This window comes from Carassius auratus, chromosome 50 (assembly GCF_003368295.1).
Source record: "Carassius auratus strain Wakin chromosome 50, ASM336829v1, whole genome shotgun sequence".
In the NCBI taxonomy this organism is placed as follows: Eukaryota; Metazoa; Chordata; class Actinopteri; order Cypriniformes; family Cyprinidae; genus Carassius; species Carassius auratus.
In genome coordinates, this window is record NC_039292.1 from 5662384 (window position 1) to 5684489 (window position 22106).

The window sequence follows — 22106 nt, forward strand, 5'->3', positions numbered from 1 at the left end:
GAAATATTCATTTCTGAGTCTAATTCATTTTGGTATATTTCAGTTTAAATATCCATTTTGCTTACATATAAAAGGAGTTCTCTCAGCTGATTCTGTACATTTATTTTAAAATTAACAGCAGTTCAACTATGCTGCTTATTTAACCAATATAAAAATGAACACAACTGTGGCAGTTCAGACTTTTTATTGCATAACAATCAGCTAATATTTGCGATCAGTTTATTTGGTGACCGTATTGATGTGCAGATAGCAGATCATTTTCTTTGATAGGTAACCTAGATTTGCTTGAGGTTGATGTGAATCAGGTGTTGACAAGTTTTACTCATTATTTATTACTCATTGTTCTCTGCATTATTCTATTTGCTTGCGTGGTGTCTTATCAGAGTCCATATAGTGGGGAAGCCCAGATCACTTCTCAGCAGGTGTTCTTCAACTGTCTCTAACAGTCTTTGTACTGTTTGCTTCAGCAGTTCATATGGGCCAGACCGGAGTGTCACAGCTCTCCAGTCTGGTGTAGTTGTTTCAGTGCCCTGAACTTTATCTGGCCAAACTCACAAAGTGCACCCAATCATTTATTACAGCAGAAGATCCGCACACTGAAGCACTCAAGACATTTGAAATATTTTCATTCTGTGGATCCTTGATCCAAACATATTCTTAAAGTCAGCTGTGTTTCTATCAGTTTTCATTCATATCTTAAATGGCTTTTAAAGTATCAAGCCAGTTGAAAGATATTTCCCTAGGCACCTTTGAAGAAATATTTGAAAGGTCAGTTTTTATCCATAAGTGTGTGAATGTGTGCATGTGCATTTGTTTGTTTTGTGTGTGTGCCTGAGTGTGTTATGACAGATAGCGAATCATGGTGCCATAGTTGAGAATTATGATACCAGAAGCATATGTTATGCAGTAGGGCTGAGTAAAAAAAAAAAATTAGCCATATCCCGACTCTGATAAATATCCAAAATAATCGTTATTGAATCTGATCGAGTCGCAAGCTTGTGAAGGATAGTGAAATCGAATTGTGAAATTTGTGTCAAAACCCAGCCCTATTATGCAGAATCTGTCTTTTCCCATAAAGGGGCAATTGACGCACTGTCATAAAACAATTACATTGTAAAAAGGCATGATAAATTGCTTTGGTTTTGACAGAATTTAGCCTTACATTCCTGTTTTATTTGTTAATGTTGAGCCAATGTTGTTTGAAAATCATATCAGATAAATCGCCAAAGTCCGTAATAGACTCTTACCCTTCGAGAAAAAAACACCACAGCTTTCAGACTTCACCCAAGCTCTTAAAATTATCGATTGGCCAGTCTGCTGGAGCTCAGCAATATTCGTTAATAAAACAGACAGAAATATAGTCCTTATTGTTTGGAATAATGGATATATCTGAGTTGGAACCACCCCAACAAACCCAGCTCCCCCTGTCTTGAAAGAGCAGAGGGGAGGGGTGCACTGAAGACTGGCAATAACAAACAGCCACATTTAAAGTCCAAATTATCATTAGATTACAATTGATCAGGGGAACAACTGGCAAATGCTGATTACTTTAAAATTTAATCTAAGTCTTGATTGATTGCCGTCTGTAATATAATTCCTGAAGAGGGAGTTTTGATCGACATCAATTTTAATTATCACCGCCACTGTGGTTAAATGAACATGTTTTGAGATGGCAAGTCTTAAGTGTAAGGCAAAGTGAACAGTCAGTGCATTGATTTTAATGTACTCTGTGCACTGTTTCCCACATCTTTTTGACTGCAAGCAAATATCAATTTAAATCAGATACTTTTAGCTCTTTGTACCTTGCTAAACCTTTTTTCATTATAATGTGTTTTGTTCATGTAAGGACAGTGTTACACGCTAATGGACTGTACTTAGCACATGTGAAAAGTGTACGTGCCGCGGCCTGCTTATGCCAAGATGTGTTTGTGCAAAAACTGCAAAATCTAGATCATTTATAGACCACGGTCTCAGCTGGGAGGTGCAAAATATTGCTGAAAGACACAGTACTTGTTGTATCCTGTCTGAGAAACTGCGATAAGCTACATGCATGGTTGCATTTCTGTGTGTATGTACACATGTATAAGAAATGTATTTTATATGGGTGAGTTGATGTTTGTACTGAGGAATTAAGTCACCCTGAATCATTTCTGGCAAAGGCACACGAAAACAGGCATGCATGTACACATCACAGACCAACAGCTCTGACCAGGGGGCAGGTGGAGATGTGCAGCTGTGTGTTTGCTCAAAATGTCAAGCCTCTACAGTGAGCTCATGTTGGCAGCCTTGCCCTGGCAGGAAACCTGCGTGACTTTGGAGCTTAATGTTAGCCAGAGAAGACTGGACAGCTGGCATCCAGGTGTGAACTGTTCATCTCACGTCTGGGGATGAGAGCGCCTGTGGGGATGTATCTGACGTTCATGTCCTTATGTTTACTGTGCTGACTTTTCCCTTGGCTAAAAAGTCTATAATATTAGAATATTATTAGAGATTACTGAATAAAACACATTAATTTAATAATAATAATAATAAAATGTTATAGTATTTGTGTGTAAAAATGTAATATTTTGTTTAATATGTTTTAATATAAAGAATATAATATATAATTCAAATATAATATAAAATTAAAATATAACAAAAAGTGTGTGTGTGTGTGTGTGTGTAAATGTATATTTGATCTATACTATATTTAGATATTATATTAATATACATATTCCTAATTATTTACATTTATAATACTGAGTAATTCTATTATATATTATTCTAGTATTATTTTTTAATTTATGAGGATCATATTTACATATTAGATTCATTTATACATTTTATAATATTATTATATTTTAAAATATAAGTAAATTTTATAATTTGCCTTATTGAAATAACTTGTTTTCTCTTCCCAGAAGCTACTGATTTCCCACTTTATTACACCTGTGTGTCTTAAATAGTCTCATAAAGCATTTAAGCACACAACGTCTGCGCTTACAATCTGTCTTTCAGGAGGAACTTCACATAACAAGCATATGATTGGCTCATACTCTACTGTTTACACCAGGTTTATTGCACTACAGCTGTTTTTCTTCGTTATTGTGATAACTGGCCAGTATTTAACACAGCCCTCAGGTTTGAAAAACTTGTGCTCTCTGGGCATAAATCAGAAACATGTGTAAGTGTCAGGTGAAGGGAGAGACTGCTTTGGTGAGGCTGATGAGTCAATGGCCCAGAGGCATGCTGATCCTTCACTGGCATCCACTATACCTTCACTTCCTCATTTTTTTACTCCCTCCAGTAATTTCCACCTCTCTGGGTTTGTGAGCACGAGGTTTCATCAAAGAGCTAAATTCTGAAACCTCCATGTAAGGTTAAAGACATCCTGACCAGGTGTAAATTAAAAACCCACTGAAGCATTTAATGAGTCCGGCCATGTTGGAAATTTAATCAGCCGAAACCGCTAAACGACTCGAGTTGACCAATCCAGACTAATTGTTTGGTGCAGTTCAAAGACTTCTACTAATTGTTTTTTGGCTTACACAGCGGGGACCACAAATAAACTTTTCGAGGTTTGTTAGGACTCAACCTCCTCCACTAGGTCAAAAGCACCATTACGCCGTACTGCCCTGGTGCTAATACAGACACAGTGGATACAAGCTTGAATGAATGTGTGCTTAAGAAATGGAACAGACTGGATTGGCCAGGAACTATTCTACTTTATAACTAGAGCCACGTTTCCACCGAAATTACCCGGAACAATTGTACAAGGAACTTTTTTTCACAGGAACTTTTTTTCCCCCAGACCGGTTGCTTTCTGTGTTTCCACCATGGTCTAAAGTACCGTCAAGATTAGGCAAATAGTCTGGTGACATGGGTCTGTGCACGTTGCTCAATACAAAGTATACTAGTTCTACTTGGGAGTTTGATCTCTCTCGGACGAGAAGATGCAAGTCTGGTAATTCTGCAAACAGCAGCGTACTTGATAACATCAGTCAGCTCGCCTTGGCTACTGCAATTTTCCTCACTGTATATTTACAATAAGATGAAATATGTTATCAAACACCACTTTCGTTTTTATTTAAACATATTAATAGCAGCAGAAATGTAGTTCAGGGAAATGTGTAGGCCTATATAGCCTAATGTTACATTACAATGAAACAAAATATTATGTCATATTATGTCACGCTGATCGCGTGGAGCTGACTGTGTCCACATTTTTAAATAGGCACTGTCTTTTTAAATAAACCACAGGTTTGAGTTTTAAACAAGTACATCCACACCTGAAACACTTTTAAAACTACATTTCATTATTCGAAAATGATCCGAATAAATGGTGGTTGAAATCACAATGCTGCGTGAAATCCACCAATCAGGATGTTTAGCGCTCAAGTCCCACCCCTTAAAGTTCCAAATCTTTGAAAAAGTACTACCTCGCCAGCAGGGACTTTCTGAGGGGTATTTTTTTACCCAGAACTTTATTCAGATCATGGTTTCTGCAGTGGAAACACCGAGTACCAGCTCAAAGTCCCTAGTTCCTGGTTAAAGTTCCTGCGGTGGAAACGCGGCTTTGCTAGGAACTCAACAATGCACCACAAATAAGAGCTTATCTGAGGCTGCTCTTCATTCAGCATTTCAGTTAGATATTCTCAAGCTTATCCTTCAGTAGACATGGCCTGTGTGATCGTGTGAAAAGATAGCTTTTACCTGATACATGGCTTGTGAGTTTTGTAGGGAATGACACCCAGTGTTTGTTCAGCTAATGGAGTGGTCTTCAGGTGTCAGTCATGCAGGGGTTATAGCACTGTGAATAGGGATGGGAATCAAAAGGAATTTCATGATTCTTTTTTAGATTCAGATTATGATTCCTGTTCATTAATGGTTTCAATAGCATTTTTTAAAACAATTGAGGAAAAAAGTTCCAACAAATCAGAAATAAGTGTGCATTTATTCAAACTTTTTATTGGTTTCTCATGTTCAATGTTTATTTTTTATTTTTATTAATTTAATAAATGAAATAAAATATTGTAAAAAACACTGTGATTATAACAGAATCCGTCGTTTTATTTTAGCTTTTACTGCATATTATCATATGAAACATCATTTAGTAATAGTTAGACATTCAAATAAGTATGTAACTGCTCTGACTGATTCATACTGAAAGGATTTTAATTCAGAAAAGATCCAGCTCATTCATTTGGAAATAGGAATTCACTGGTCCCATTGTACAATATGTTTTAGATTATTAGGAGCCAGTTCTTTTTAGAGAGTCATTAAGGAACTATATGAATCATTCTGTAAAATTACTTAAAAGCATCAACTAACTCAGGGTCATTCATTCTGGTCTTGTGCTTTGTTTCATTCAGGAATCAGACCACAAAAACCTTTCACTATGTTTTTGATTCACCGCTTATAAGAATTATTAATTGGGGAATTGGACTACAGTGGCTGTATGTTTTGATTAACTATAAAGAACTGTTTCATAAGAGTCGTGTATTCAGAAATCAGAATATGCTGGTTGTGCTTTATGTTTTTGAGTCAATAAACAGAACCAACAGCAGAATACATGTTCATGATCCGTTAAAAATCATTCAGTTCTCCTAGTGTAGAAAGGAGTAGAACCAAGAGTTATCACTTCTCACTATTGTATTCACCAAATCCTTCTCCCCTGCCTGTGACCAGAGATGGGTCAGTGCCCCTTTCTCCTCCTATAGACTTCAAATCAAACAGATGTGTTTATTAATGCCCACCTGCACGCTTTGAATCATAGTGCTGAGAAGTATGACTACTAAGGACAGAATTTGCTGCATGCTCATGTTCTTATCAAGTTGGTTGTGTTTTTCTGGCAGAAAGAGGGCACTTTGTTAGTAAAGTCCTTGATCTCTGCTCAGAAAGTGTAGTGTATGTGTTTTTGTGAAAGCCTACATTGACATAAAGATTTCATCATAACTGCTTCTTAGTGTCAACTACAGGAAAGATAGATCATGCCAACTCCTGATAAAAAGCCATTTAATGTGTTAATGTCTACCAAGACACTATTCCTCTTATAAAAATTATCATCAAATAGTCTCTTCCTATTGTCCTAACAGTGTTTAGCATACTAAATGTGTCAAGATGGCCTTAACACATGTTCATTCTCAGCTTTTTTGAGTTTACGGGCATCTCTTTGGAGCAAAGTTCTCTGAAGAATGTCATGCGTGGAAATAAATTAGCTGAAATTAGGAACAGAAAATCTGCAAAACTCTTTAAACAGCTCCCAAAATAAAATCAACTCTTGTGTCTGATCTGTCCAGTCATAGGCACGTTTTGCTCCCTCTGACATGTGAAAAAATGTAAGATCATCACAGAAAAGCAGGCCCTGCCAAGCCTTTACAGTCAAGATTGGAATAGATTATTCTGGCCAACTGCAAACCAGGCATTTGAATGCTTTGGCTCTCTTTTCTTCCACAAAGGGGCTGGATTTGATCTTTTAAAGGGTCTCAACGCTTCATGGTTTTAAAGCCGTGCTCTTTACCCTTTTATCAGATCCATGCTCCTTGCATAAGGCTGGAGGTTTTTATTCCAGTATGCATATGGACTGTGGCCGAGAGTGATGTTTTGAGCGTGCTCATCTTGACTACTATAATGAATGGGTGTTTCTGCTAATGCCTTGAATGGATCCATGCTGCACGATTAAATAATGACAAACCTCCCGGCCTCTGGAATGGACTCCACACTAAATTATCCCCCATTTGCTCATGTCTGTTTATCTAATTGAATGGATGAGCATGGTTCATAAGTACTTCCATAATATGTTTTAGTGTATGTCAATACAATGATAGCTCTTTCTCTCACTTATGTTTAGCTTGTTGCTAATTTTGCTAGCGTAAATTGTGTAGCGTTGACCCAGTCTGTGCTTCATAGCTTATCAACTGCAAAGAAACAATGAAAAATAATCAAGGATGATGTTCTGTTGTTTTACCAAATTTCGTTGATTAATTACATTTTAATGATTTTAGTTTGATTAATGAACTGTGCCAAAATATATTTTTTACTAGTTTGGTCCAGGCATATTAAACATGCTGCTCTTTGAGCAGAATGTATTGTAACATGTAGCAACAAGTTCAAGTGCACTAGATGGGCTTTAACTATGAGCAGTTGAATAAACTGATATTTTTTTACCAAACATACAAGCCATTGTACTGGGCCGTGTATTGATTCCCAGTTGAAAACCTGAGTGAGAAACAAAGTCCCCTGCTGACAGATCACTTGACTGCTGGATTGAGAGAGAGAGAGTCGAGAGGTAAACAATCAGAGATGTGAAAACTGAGTAAAAAGACAAGATAACAACAAAAAAGGAATGTGAGGCAAAGCAACATGAGAAAAAAAAAACTGGAAACAAGAAAAAGACTTCAATAGGAGTTTCAACAGAATCTTCAGTTAGTATGATAACAACAGGCAAATTCCCAGACAACAACTTTTAAAAAGTAAGGTGTGACTTTGACAGTGTACAATAAACTGATTAAACTGAGCAAATGATTAGATCTCAGCCTTCGCAATATGATTATCGTATTTATATCATATTTATTTTCATATATTGTGCAGCCTAACAATAGGCTCTTCATGTATTCATCACAGAAGTCCACAGGTATTAACACACCAGCAGCCAGGCAACAGGACTGCATGGTGACTGCCAGCTTCTAATCCCACATTAGAAGCCAGCTTCTCTAATTCTCCCCAGACTGACCTACTGACCTTTACGACCCAGTAATCCAAGAAATGTGCATAAACAAAAGAATCGGGTTGCTTTGTTACGTGTCGTTTAAATGCACAGGTGGGTCACACCACAATCTTACCCACATGCATATAAACATAGACAACATTGGTGAAAACTTTGTGAGGTCAAAGGTCACATTATTTTCATCAAGAAGCAGCTGATGGGTGGCAGCATGGAGCAGTGATGTTCCAGAAAACTTCATGTATGCTGTAAGTGGTCGTAACCGTACCGGGGCCAGAGTCTGTGAAGGGGACATTTGTTTCGTACAGATCTCCTTTCACTCATATCAAGCCTTTTAGAGGTGACGCCAAAGGCCACAAAGCTATAAAGCACCAAAGGTGGGGCACAGTAACCCTATCACTCCAGCATTGTGCTGCACACAATGAGAGCTGCTTAATATGTCAAAGAGGAGCTATGCACTGGCCTGCCATTCTTGCAGGATATTTTTCTGCATTCTTTGAAATATTACTCAAAATACTCCACTATGAAGTAATATTCCGGGTTCAATACAGGTTGACATCAATTGACAGCACTTGTGGAATAATGTTTCGAAAAATTATTTCGAATTTGTTCCTGCTTTACTTACAGTGGACATGACTATGCATAAATATTAAAGTAATCAATATTACTATTTCAAAAGTATAGCCACGAGATGTAAAAATAAAATGCATTTTAACACTATTTTAGTGTGATAAGATCACATGCTAACTCAGTGTTGGTTTAAACCACTTTACAGGTCAAATAATTTTCAAAATTGAATTGAAAAATGTATGCATTTCATAAAAATTGTAAGTTTTGTGTCCTTCAGAAAATACAACAATACTCTTGTTGTCAGTACATTACCGTAAACTCAATATGTTTTTTAAAGGAAACTTTTGCACTTCTGGTTCCATTGTCCTGAATTCAGTGTTTTTTAAATGGGATTTTTTTGGGGGTTAAATGCATGATATAAAGTTTGTGGTTAACACAAGCTCAAGATGTTTTCACATTTTCTTCTACGACATAGATTTCAAATATTGAAAGAGTTATCGGTAGTTTAGTGTTGGTGATATTGAAGTCATGCGATCATGGTATAGTTTGTTTATAGCCTAATTTTATCTTTTTGCTTGTGTTAATTGTATTTAGGCTTCAAACTTCATAAGTTGAGTTCATTTTTGAAGACTGTCTTTATGAACAGAGCATAAGATTATCCTAAACTTTTGTTGTGCACAGAGTATATTTTCTCCATTAATCCAAAAGTCAATGGAAAAGTCCTGTTACCTTTTTTTCAAGGGGATCAGGGTAATGCTAACTTCAGTGTTAGCCTACAAAAATACATCACCCTTGCATCACTCTATAAACATTGTGCCACAAATGTGGTTGATTGAGTGTAACTTATGTTGAACCCTGAATATTCCTTTTAATAAGTGAAGCGAGAAATGATGAGAGCAAAGATTCAACAACCCTGCAAGACACTCTGCGGTTGGAAGAGCCTCGGGATTAGAGCAACCAAAACTTGTCAAAACACTGTCTAGGTTTTTCAATTTCTACCCTTGATCCTTGCAATACCATGAGCTAAGTGGTGGAATGTCTTCCTTTTCAAACACATGGCGAAACGTGAAGTTTATTTGCTATGAAAACAACCCCACAAACCTTTTTTCCTCTTTCTCTAAAGCAGACTTTCAGGGGTGTGCTCAGCTGCTGATAGGTCAGGCTTCAGAGAGCCCCCGAATCAATTCCAAACCATGGTGCTTTCTTACACATCCTTATGCAAGTCCAATTGAAATACGTGGTTGCTCGGCTGTTATGATGGATCACAGTGGGCTTCTATAAGCCAGCAAAGCAAACGTGCCCTGCTGAAGACACATCAAAGGCAGGCTTTTATGCATTTGGATGATTTCCCTGGCCGCTTGATGCTACATGTGTCTCTCTGTCTCTTGTTTTGTCTCTCCCTCAATAACCAGAAGTCCTCTTCTACCTTCAGGGGTTGGGATAAACTGGCCTGTTATCCCCCTAGTTTTCGCTGGCTTTTTCACCTGTATACTGATTCTGTGCCTCTGAGCCATCCCGCTCTGCCCTGTAATGAGAGCAGGGCCCAGTGCTCGTTCGGCCTGATTTATCATCTACCTGTATTGTTCTCCGCATCTTCAAAGCAGTCCTTTGAGACATACCCTCAAAACAAAGCTGTAACCGCAGTCATGCCACTGACTCATGCGTCTTATTAACATCGCCAGTGAAAGAGGGGTAACAAGAGTGAGAACTTTTCTGGAACAGAATGGAGTGTCCTTTTCATGCCTGTCTGATTTTCCATGGATGTGTTTTTAGTGTTTTTGTCAGGGTGCCTTCGCCATACAGTGTAACAAATCACCATCTGAGAAGAGTTTGAGTGAGCATGGTGTTAATCATTAACCGCCTGTTCTGTGTACTCCAACAATTTAGTCATGGCCTGTGGTGCCAGGGTTTGGTTTTATTAATTATTAATTACTTTCATACTATGGTCTGTGACCCTTTGAGCTTGACCACTGTGTAGTCCTCAGGTGCCCTGTTCCTTTTCAGGTTACTCTCTAAATCTACTTGAATGACAATTAGAGGGAATAATAGTTCACCTAAAAAATGTATTTGGTCATTATTTAATCACCCTCATGTCATTCCAAATCTGTATGACTTTTTTTTTTTTTTTTTTTTTGCTTCTACATAACACAAGAAAAAGATGTTTTGAAAAATGCTAGTAACCAAACAGTTTTGGTAACCATTGTGGACATTTTTTTTTATATCCTCTTTTATGTTCCATAGAATAAAGTAAGTCATAGCCTACAGTGAATGATAAAATAAAAAAAACATTTTGGGTGAACTATTCCTTTAATTGTCCATTTTAATCTTCTAATTATTTACTCACTCACATAGCACTTCAAACCCATAAGTTTTTTTTTCTGTGAAACACAAAAGTTTGATCTTTTCAATATAATGAAAATTAATAAAGACTGTCAAGCTCTCTATGTATCTTGATTATAATCCATATATGTAATGTGCAATATATTCAAAGGCCTCATTTTGTGAGGAATGTTTCTTGAGCAGCAAATCAGCATAGAATGATTTCTAAAGGATCATGTGACAATGAAGATTGGAGTAACGGCTTATGAAAATTAAACTTTCCCATCACTGGAATAAAGTACAATTATTTAAATAAATTTTCCACAAGAATTAATTTTTCACAAGATTATTATTTTTTATTCAATCATGTTTCAAATAAATGCAGCCTTGGTTAGCATAAGATACTTCTTTCAAAAACATTAAACAATCTTCCCCCAGACTATCGGGAATAATGACTTAAAATGTGGTCTGTCTTTCACTCAAAGCTTGGTAGCTACTTAAATTATGGATTTTGTAATTTTTCAGCTTGACATTCCCATTTACTTTGATTATGTTGAGAAAAGCGGACAAGATTGTCTTTAAAATTTCGCCTTTCTTCTTCCATAGAAGAACATAATACAGGTTTAAATTATATGACGATGAATAAAAGATGACAGATTTATCTTTAAAAGTTGAGATATCCTTTAAATTATAGTCAATAAATGTGAGTATAGTTTTCTTAAAGGGGAAAACAGGCTTTTTCTTTTGAAATAATAAATTGACAGATTATCTAATATTCACAATGCAAAGCTTCTTCCCTCAGTGCCTGTTTGCTTTAATCAATCTGGACTGCCCTGATGAATGACAGATCATGTCTGACACTAATCCTAATCATAACCGAGATCATCATACAAATCAGCAAATATACAAAACAGCCTTCAATGTACAGTAACAAAAATAGATTTTAAATCAGAGAGTCCTGTAAAATGTAATTCTGAAAATTTTTCGGCATTATAAGTGTACTTTAGGTGGGAAGAATTAAATGCTACAGAAGTGTTGTGAATATGGCCGCGTTATATCCCAGGGACCATACAGCCTCTCTGAAACTTCCAAAACTCCACAGGTTGTAGAGATCCCAGCCAAACAAAGCTGGCCACAATCGGAGCTCTAACAGAGCAACAGCAAGCCCAATGTGCCTCACAGTTTCCCATGAATTCCTGCCATCTGTGAGCACAGCCGTCAGAATACAGCAAGGATGATCCAGCACCATGGGGAAAAACATGCAACTGCCTTGGCCAGGATGAATCAGTAGATGCCGAGCTTAGATGGAGCTTTACTGTGTGGGGCCTAAGTCACTCTTTTACACAAGTATCTAACCCATAAATTACATTTGGCAAGGTGAACTTGAGGCCAGTCCTCTGGAAATAATGGCAAAACTGCCTGAATTCATCCAAGCCAATAGGCTATTGAGGGCTTCTGCTTGTTGCCAGGTAGAATACCACTTGTCTAACTTGTCAGTGTGTTTCTGTTTTTGTTACCAGAGCTTTGCAGGAGATTCCTTCAGCTGTGGCAAACATGAAAGAGGCTACCGGCTGGAGGCTACCAGCACCAACCCGCGTCGGGACTACTTTCATGGACGCTTCCGGAACGTTCTTCTCACTTCCATAGCTGTGGTACCCATCCAAAACCACACTGTGGTCAGCCTAGGCACAGCTGAGGGCCGTGTCATCCAGGTGAGCCATGTTAGCTTTTGCTTCTTTTTGAAATGTATTTTATTTATTTACTGTTAAAGCTAAACTTACATAATATTTGAATTAGCAAGTCAGCATTTAGATTGAATGTATGAGTTCAGCTTGTGTTGTAGTGCTAGAAGAAGTGTGGCTGACCTCATTCTGGGAAAAGATATGGTGACATGTTTGCAGAATCTACAGTTAAACCAAATTTTATTTGCCAACACTATTTCCCAGTTTTATTGGGCATGTAAATAGACAGGATGTAAGTATGTGGCTAGTCCAAATGCAGCTCCATATGAAGGAAAATACAGGTGCCAATGGCAGGTTGGGAAATGTAGTCTTTTCCTGTTTGCATTTGAGTCACTTTTGACATCTGAGTAGCACTATACCAGCTCTCCAATCTAAAAGCACACAAGGTGAAACTTTGCCTATCAGTGTTTTCTCAACATGTTCATTGTGCAAGAGTGGCACTGACCCAAATGTTAAATCTGTCCAGGCTGAGCATCAAAAATGGGACTATTTGCTCACAAAAGTTTTTGATAGAGACTTATGGTATTTTGTAAATACCACAGGAAGATGTTTGAGAAATGAGTGGCAAGAGAAATGATGACAGCTGCATGAAAGCGTGGCAGAGAAACCGAATGGTACGTTAATAGTAAGCACTGGGCTTCGATGACACGTCCTCGCATGGCATTTTCTTGGAATGGCTGCAGCTGTCGTTCCCTCTCTTTCTCTCTTCCTTTTTTAACATTTTTCCTCTCAACTTTTCTCACCTCTTTTGTCTGGATGTTGAGGCCTGGTAAGGGGTGAGTGCTGGTCCAGCTGTCCCATTTGAGTGAGAGTTTTTACAAAGACAAAGAGAGTGGGTGAGTGTTTAAGAGACCTTGACAATGAGAATGCCAAAAAAAAAAAGATTGTGAGAATGACTGATGAAGTTGAGTAAAATATTGAATGCGAGTAGTGGGTAATTGTGTGAATGAGAGTTTTAAGACAAGCTTTTTAAATGGTTGGGAAGGTTGGCGGGGGGCACAGGGCAGTAGCAGTCCCAGTGGTCCTTATTCTGAATGAGGAAGTGCTCCCGCTCTGCCACACTCTCAGTGAGAAAAACTCAACACCTTGCCTTGTGTTTGTGAGCAGGACTTCCCTTACATACACAATGAGCTGTAATTCACACAGTTATTAAGGCTTCGCACTGTGTATTTTCCCCCAGAGTGCGTAACATTCCTCATTCAATTACAGGTCCATTTGTAGCCATTTTCTGCCATGCCCGGCTTAATTAAGCCTGGCTTAGTTTGGTCGCTTCTGGGACTTAAAATCCTTTCATGGCTTAATGCTATTGGAAACTTTCTGGGCCACATGAAACTTGCCAAGTTTTAGCTCTGGGCTCTTGTTTTGGAATCATGAATGTAGCACATTGTATTTGTGCAGCACAAAGACACAGGATAATTATTTGTTCATTTTAAAAGAAATATAATATATATATATATATATATATATATATATATATATATATATAGAGAGAGAGAGAGAGAGAGAGAGAGAGAGAGAGAGAGAGAGAGAGAGAGAGACTATATAGACTATATTTATAGACTATGATTAATTTACAATTTATTAATAGTATTATATTTGTAAAATTATGTATATAAAAGAAATTGCTATTACAATATTAAATTTAAATAAGTATTTTATATATATATATATATATATATATATATATATATATATATATATATATATATATATATATATATAGCAGACTATGTTTTAATGTCTGTAAAAGATATATGTGACAAGGAACTTGTGTTCCTGTAAATATGTACTTGCAGAGCTTATAAAATAAAAAGTACTTTTGGCATGGCATCACCTAAATCAACTGCTTTTATTCATGTTATAAAACGATGTTGTGAATTGCTCTGACTACATTGTTAAATGAAATTGATTAATAAATCAATAAAAAAGAAATAACTTCTGAAAGAAATAGCTTCTTAAGGTAACTACTGATCATTGTCACTTTTTACAGTCCAATCTGATATGTTCCTAAAGATATGGCTTTTAAAACAGATCACAAAAGCAGTCACATAAGTGCACTATATTAAGTGAGATGGAGATATGTCACGCACACCATCCTAAAATCACTATAACCACAGTAATTAATACTCTCCACCACCAGATGCCCCATTTTCAAAGCCCAGGGCTATTAATGATGTTACCCACTGATCGCTAATGGAGCACAAGCACTATTCAGATGCAGGCTGTCTTGGAGGCCTGTAATTGCAATGTAAGCATGATAAATGTTAGTCCAGGTGTGTGGATGGAGCTACTGTTCTGACACCTCCCAACATGCCAGAAAGACAGATGTCTTTACATCTGCACTTGCCTGCGGGCCTACGCTTTTGTCTGTTCCCACACCTTGACGTCAACCGCAGTCATCGCAGTTCAGTCTGTCATCTTTTACCCTGAAAGGCAGAGACACTGGTTATTACAGTATCCATAGCAAAGCAGAAGCTGTCCCCTTACAAAGACTGCCTCTGGATTGCACCTCCTTTGATGCTTCCTCTTTCCCAAGGAAAGTTCCAGACATGATCTGTAATTTAATGTTGTATAACCTGGAAGGAAAAAATAATGGGTTTGCATAAACTCCAGCTCATGCAGAATGTTTGTTTTTCAGGAATATGATCTTGTATAATCTAACATTTTTGGAAGTGGTATTTCATCCCAAATGAGCAAAACGTTATTTTATTTTATATATATATAAAGATTTCTATTACTGTGTTTGGAATCTTTATGTAAATAATGTCACACTGACAAATATCTTAATGGTCAAGCTCAGGTTTTGTAAGTGGTGCCAGCATTATGTTGGTGAATCAGTTATGCAGGTCATATTTCTCCCATTTTTTATTTTCATTTGATTTGATTTTATATTTTATTTGATTCTTACAAAATTCATAGGTTACATTTTTTTTTGTCATGAAAATAAGGTCATACTGCATAATATCTTAATGGTCCTTAAATATATATATATATATATATATATATATATATATATAAACAGTGCATTCAGGCTATCAATTTTTACCTATCATGATTCCTTTATGTGGAAAAATAAAACTTTATGAAAAATTAGACCAATGTCATGTGACCTACTGTTGACCTGATCCAAATTGTGTTCTTTATAAATAGCTTACACCAGAACCACAAGGTTTAAATCATTCAATAGCAGCATTTAATCACCAATGTAGAATGCAGACTTATTCCAGTAAACGATAAACATGCTGTTGAAGTCTTTTTGTAACCATGCTCATTCTCTATTAAGGTCCTGCATTTACCGTTTACCGTTTGATGTGAAAGGCCATTCATTTTTGCTGGCATCCTCCACAGGTGGTGCTTTCCCGCTTTGGCAAGACGGAGCCGCATGTGGATTTCCGCTTGGACACTCTCCCTGTGTCCTCCGAGATGGCCCTACTGTCTCCACAGCGTCATGATGGCTCCTTATTGTTGGTAACAGGAAACAAGGTGAGCGACACGGCCATTCTTAAATATGTCTTGGGAAAGGGGTCAAACACTCAGGAAAATCACTTACACTACAGTGAATGGATGGCAAACACACTTGTGATTTAAGGCTAACTGATATAGTAAACAGGGTATGACTGCAATAGAGAAACAAAGGGACCTCAGCAAGTAAGTCACCTCCTCTGAAAAATGTTGTCAACATGTTGCTTTGCATAAAATCATCTGCTAAATGAATAAATGTAATTTAAAATGTAATATAATGTTCCTCAGGTCTCTAAGGTTCCTCTGATAGGCCCTGGATGTGAACAGTTGTGGACTTGTAGCTCCTGTCTTCTGGCTCCAGCCTTCATGGGCTGTGGATGGTGCAAGACCAGCAATCACTGCACCAGGGCTCCTCAGTGCTCCCCCTCCCATTGGATCCAGGACTCCTGTCCCCTCCTCATCACGACGGTAACCACCCCGGCCAATCACAAACAACATTACCATGGTTTTAAAGCAGCTAATAGCACATAGCTAATAGAATAAGTGCTTTCTAAGTACAGAGAGCACATGCGAAACTCTGACCTTCATTGATTTTGCTTGTTTTGCAGTATTTTCAGGGATAACCATGGATTTCAAGGACCTCTTGGTTTCTTTTAAAGACGTAAATTGATTCTAAATCAGAAAGGATTCGTTTGCCCTTCTGTGCCTTCTCTAAATTTGTGCATTGATGCAGAGCAGCCAGAACTATATTTGTATTTGTGTAAGATCTCTTTGCTTATGATAAATGGTGCTCTGAACACGTAATAATTAACTCAGAGCCTAAATGAAGCCTTGTCCTCCATGTGTTCAAAACAAGACCATCTGCTAATCAATGAAGAACTATTATGACACATATTATGAATAAATAATAAAAATGTATTTAATTTTATAACTGTTTTCACTTTATTTCCTTATTTTCTAAGTAAACTTAAATTTTTAATAAAAACCAGTAACATTATTTACTTAATATTTACATATTTATTAATTATTTATAAATGAACGTATTTGCTTATTTAATAAAATTATTCACTTTTAATGTACTTTGTAACTAAATAAATCCATGTACTTATTTATTTTATTTCTTTGTTTACTTTCATTAAAACAAGTACATTTATTTATTTACTTAAGTAAATGCATGCATATTTATATGAATATATAAATATATTTTTTTATTTTGTTTTATTATTATTTTTATTAACCTACGAACAGCTTACTTACAGTTGTATGAGCAGGTTAAGATGGTATATGTGAAGTCTTTTACCACTGAAAAAATGACACACTTCACATTTTAAGGTACTCAGCTGGTGGCTCAGCTTAAAGGGCACTTTTAAATTGAGAGACTAAAGCACAAAGGAACAGGAAGGTTACTTTGTTCTCAGTTTTTGCTCTCTGTCACCATTTACTGGAAGACCCCCTGCCTTCAGAGTGTCCATACAACCTAAACAAATTATTGTTGGTGGTTACCAACCCTTATGAGCAGAGAAAACGCTTGGCATAAAGAAACACAGCAGGAGATTTAGACACTGAAAGAAAAATACTGACAGTTTGACCTCACAGCTTCATCTCTCTTTTTCTAGATCTCTCCTTCCTCTGCTCCACTCGGAGGCCACACCAACGTCACAATCTGTGGCAAAAACTTTGGTTTCAGTAAGAAAGATCGCTTTGATACCAAGCTCATTGATGTGGTGGTTGCTGGAACAAAGTGTAAATTGGAAAGGAAAAACAGTAGCAATAATCGGTAAGTTAATATAGAAATAGATAAACCTTGTACCTGAATGTAAGCAAAGACACTTGCACTCCATGTAAACACAACTTCAGAAACACGCTAGGTCACATTCTCAACGTAGTGCTTGTGTTGCAACCTTGCAGAACATTAGATTGGTCTGCAAAAGTGCACTATTGTGCATCTCAACCTTCCATGTCAAACTTTCTTACCATTAAGAGCCAAAACTCATGAGCTTTTGTGCCCCCGGACATACCACCCTACAGCCCTCCTATTGTGAGAGGAATGGAGAAATTCCCTCGGAGAATAGCTCCTGTGTAGTTTCTGCCGAGTAGTACGGTTATCATTAAATTAGCGTAGACTAATAGCCTGCTTACTCCACTGGTTTACAACCACTTCTTGTTCGCTGTTCTTGTGGCGGGAGATGTTTATGTCTTTGTGTTGTATGTCAGGTTGGTCTGTGAACTCGATCATGTGAACACATCCAGCGCTGACTCTGTGGTTAGGGTGCGCAGTGGCAAGGAACAGGCCCAGAAAGACGGTTTATCATTTGTGGTAAGAATCCTCACAAATCACAGTATAAGTGTTTCAACACACATTCAAGTAATGTATTTTTGACTTTCTTCCAGTATTGTGGTTTTCTTAGAGCACAAGGACTCAATGATGTTATTATATTCTTTTTACCCAATTATTTGTAGTTGGGTTAGAGTTACACGGTGTCCTAACTAGCCTCCAAGTGCATATTCTATCTGTACTGTAAGCTAAATGTTGCTATAAAGTCACAAAATATCAACCAAATAGCATGTTTGTGTAATATGTACTACATAGATATGTGGACTTTGTAGCAGGATATTGGACCAATGAGATCTCAACTCTGGTTGGGGCTGCCTAGCATGTCCATACAAATATAATGCATGTAATTTCTGGCAAAAATGAAACATGTAGTACTGTTTTACTTCGTTTACTACCACATTGTTTTATCTTTTTAAGAACCCAGTTATCACAGAGATCTTCCCAGAGTTTGGACCTAAATCTGGCGGAACGATGCTCACTATCATGGGTTCATTCCTGGATAGTGGAAATATGCAACTGGTGACCATGGGCAATGCTACCTGTGTGCTGCAGAGGTCTGTATGTCTACAAATCTATTAAGAGTTTCTTCCAAATTTCTTTAACTTGTTTAAGCCTCATTTTTCCAGTTAATGGAAGTAAAAAAAGTGAACAAATCTCTCGAGCCAATCACCACTGTCACTCATATATGATTATTTTTTTTTCATTTCTGTGTGTGTGAATTCTGTGTGGATTTCTGCAGTATTTCAGCCTCAATGGTGACATGTCGGACACCACCTCAGCCATCACGATCCCAACACAAGGTACAGCTGCACATTGATGGAGTGATTCGTGAAGCTCCTGTCAGCTACACCTACAACGAGAACCCACACATCTCCAGCATCCAGCCCAAGCATTCCTTTATCAGGTCAGCCCTGCAGCCAACATTTAGCTACATGTAGGGGTTAAAATGGAATAGTGAACATTTTTGCATTTAACAGCAAGTTTTTCCACTTTTTGTGTCCACAGTGGAGGAAGCACAGTGACAGTGAATGGTGTCTACCTCCACTCAGCCCTTCAACCTCAGATGGTTCTCACTGTCGCCACAGAGGGCAAACTCTTCCAAGTGGTGAGTCTAGATGGCCCACACAGAGTGTCTAGACATCAAATACCCCCCACCATGTCACAGGCATGCTATTATCATAAACCCACTAAACACAAAAGCAGATATGAGAAATAAAGGAAGCAATGTTTCAGAATTGCAGTTGTGAAGAGGAAATGGAAAAATCAAACACAATGTCCTTTATATGATTGACACTTAAAAAAGGATATTTCCAATTCTAAAAACTCTAGAAAAAAACAAAAACTAAGTAAAATAACTTTTTTTTTTGCTTGTTTTTGTTTATTGAAGTTTCTTCATCCGTTTGGAAAAACACTTAAAAAAATTATTACATTTTCAGAGAATTTAAATGTAATTTATTTTATACAGTATTTGCAATTCGTATTAATTTGTTTTATATATGCGTCTCAATTTTTTAGAAATTTCTTAATCTATTTGGCAACACTTTCATTTCTAGAGTTTTTAAATTGTGATTGTTGTTTCAATTTCTTTGTCTATCCGAGTTTTTCATCCATTTGGAAACACTTCCACACCTCATCTCCTGAGAGCTGTGGTCAACTTGAACTGATCCTGTCTCAATGGGACCAGACAAATACTCATTTACACACAGTTTTGCCTTTATCTGATTTCTGTGGGGGTGGAGTGTGGTCATGCAGTGGTACAGTGCATGTGAACAATGCTATCTAATCTTAAGAATACAAGTCCCGTCATATTCCAAAAATGGGTTCGTGCTTACGCACATCTTAATTTTGATTGTGTCTCTTCATTTCCAGTCACTCTCACAGTTTCCCTCCTCAAACATCAGAGTACATACAGTACATATCTCACAGATTTATTTCAAATCAAAGATACTATACTTAAAGGGATAGTTCACCTTCAGTTGCTGGTCCTCATTCAGTTTTTTTCCATACTGTGGAAGTCAGTGAGGAGGATCAGCAACTGAAGGTTAACTATTCCTTTAATACCAAGAGGGCAGTGCCATTTTAAACAATGCACATTGAGTTTGTCAATGATTTTGAGCTTAATAATGCATCCAGAACACAAAATTAGCTATCATTTTAAATGATTTAAGATGGTCCCACAGCTGTCAGCCTGATTATACTTTATAAACAGTGGCAGTTGGGACAATAATTTTATCCTAATTTGTAAAGCACAAGATGTTTATTGTTTTTCCCCTCTCACTTTTATTGGGGAGCATCGTGAAGGAATACTTCCTGTCTTCTGTCAGCTTTTTTCTCAGTAACACTGAATACAGCTGGGTAATCTTAGTTGAGCTGTCATCTGTTACGCTGAGGTTCGATCAACGATGGCGGAAACAGAAATGCGGTCAGTAGCTTAGGTTTCTTGTGGGCTGCATTCACCGTCTAGCTGCTGACAGGCTTGAAACTAAAGAAAACGGACACTGATCTCAATTTTTCAAAAGCACTGTGAATCCTTCTATCAGTTGCCTTTGAGTTCATTTTGCAATCAAACTCTGCGGGCCAAATGAAGGAGCATTAAGAACCAAGGCAAATTGTGGAGGCTCAGGAAAAATGGATGAAATCTCAAGAGTGTACTTGAATATCTACATCTGAGATCTCTGATAAATCTGGGGATCAGCCATTCTCGCCTTTCCCACCAACATGAAAAGCATTTTTAGGAGCGAACCTGAGAGGGGTTTTATTTGTTTAGGGCTATGGCATCTTCTTGGCCAAGATTTCTAGATGTTTCTAACCAAGGGTCATGTTTAAGTTTTACTTTGTCCTAGACATGCCTATGGGAAGTAAGGGGTGTTAACAGGACTCTTTAACATGCTCCAGACACCACAGTGGGGTTTCTAGCAACATATACACCTGTTTTAGGCATTTATCGGGGACCCTTAATGCAAGATCCTGCTCAATGCAAACCAAAATCAGTTTTTCTCATCTAAGTTTCTTACTGACACCTTACTCCATTTTGCCTCCCAATATCCAATGTGCTCAAAGTACCTGTTGCTTACTTATCTTTATCCCCTTTAAAAGTTTACGTTGGAAGTAACCACCAAAGACCATTATGTCAGAGCTAAAACACCTATAAGAGAGTTTACAATCCAAAAACAAAAACAAAAAAACATCACTTTATCTCCCAGTGAGAATATATGTTCCCTAAACACAGATTTGAAACGTTTTCAGTGTCTCCCATCATCCTTTGGCTGCTTTCTTTAGCAGCTGTTATCCAACCCCCCCCCTTAAGCCTTTTGAGATACTTGATCCATTCTAAACAATTAGACGTGTTTTTCAAGGAGTACACCAATCCAAACTTTTTTGCAGAGTCTTCAGATCTCTAAATATGCAAAGAGTTGCAAGTCAAATATACAAGATGTGTTTTCATTAGCATGGACTTTTTCATAGTTTGCTCTCCACAGTGATGATTCTTAGGAGCTGTATTTTTGTTTTCCATCTGGGATATTGTGCAACACAGGTCATGAGTGAAGAGGGGAAGATATTGCCATAAATAGTGCACAGTGATTAATTGCAGTCAGTCTTTGGTTAAAAAGTTATTTATCTTCATACATTTTCTCTAAATTTGTTTCAGAGAATCAGATTTTTATGCGAGCTCCCAGGTCATGGCCTTTATTTCCTTTTTGGCAATATAAAATATCTATGGCTTTATGAGATTGAAAATATTTACTGTGACCTAAACTGTACTCAGCCTTAAACTCTGAAACAACACTTATGTGAAGTCGGAATGACTTTGTTTTTAGACTCTAGAGCCTTGTTAACCTGCCAAGTGTGCAGAGGGAGACCCAGGTTTGCTGGATAGAAGACTTGGAGCAGAGCGACTCAGATGCCTTATGTTCATAAATAATGGCATTGAGCAATTTGAATATGTCTCTTGCACTAGGGTTATGCTTTATGAAGT

General features: G+C 37.4%; 1 protein-coding gene across 2 annotated transcripts in view; it reads left to right on the forward strand.

The window, feature by feature from the left end:
• Positions 1-22106, forward strand: part of LOC113066757 (hepatocyte growth factor receptor-like) — a 42239-nt gene that overhangs the window by 3382 nt on the left and 16751 nt on the right. For both annotated transcript variants that reach the window (XM_026238774.1, XM_026238775.1), the window contains exons 3-10: positions 12112-12303; positions 15682-15816; positions 16084-16263; positions 17412-17572; positions 18010-18112; positions 18548-18684; positions 18870-19034; positions 19136-19235. In XM_026238774.1, coding sequence (XP_026094559.1) covers positions 12112-12303; positions 15682-15816; positions 16084-16263; positions 17412-17572; positions 18010-18112; positions 18548-18684; positions 18870-19034; positions 19136-19235 — 1173 coding nt within the window. The remainder of the gene's footprint in view (positions 1-12111; positions 12304-15681; positions 15817-16083; positions 16264-17411; positions 17573-18009; positions 18113-18547; positions 18685-18869; positions 19035-19135; positions 19236-22106) is intronic.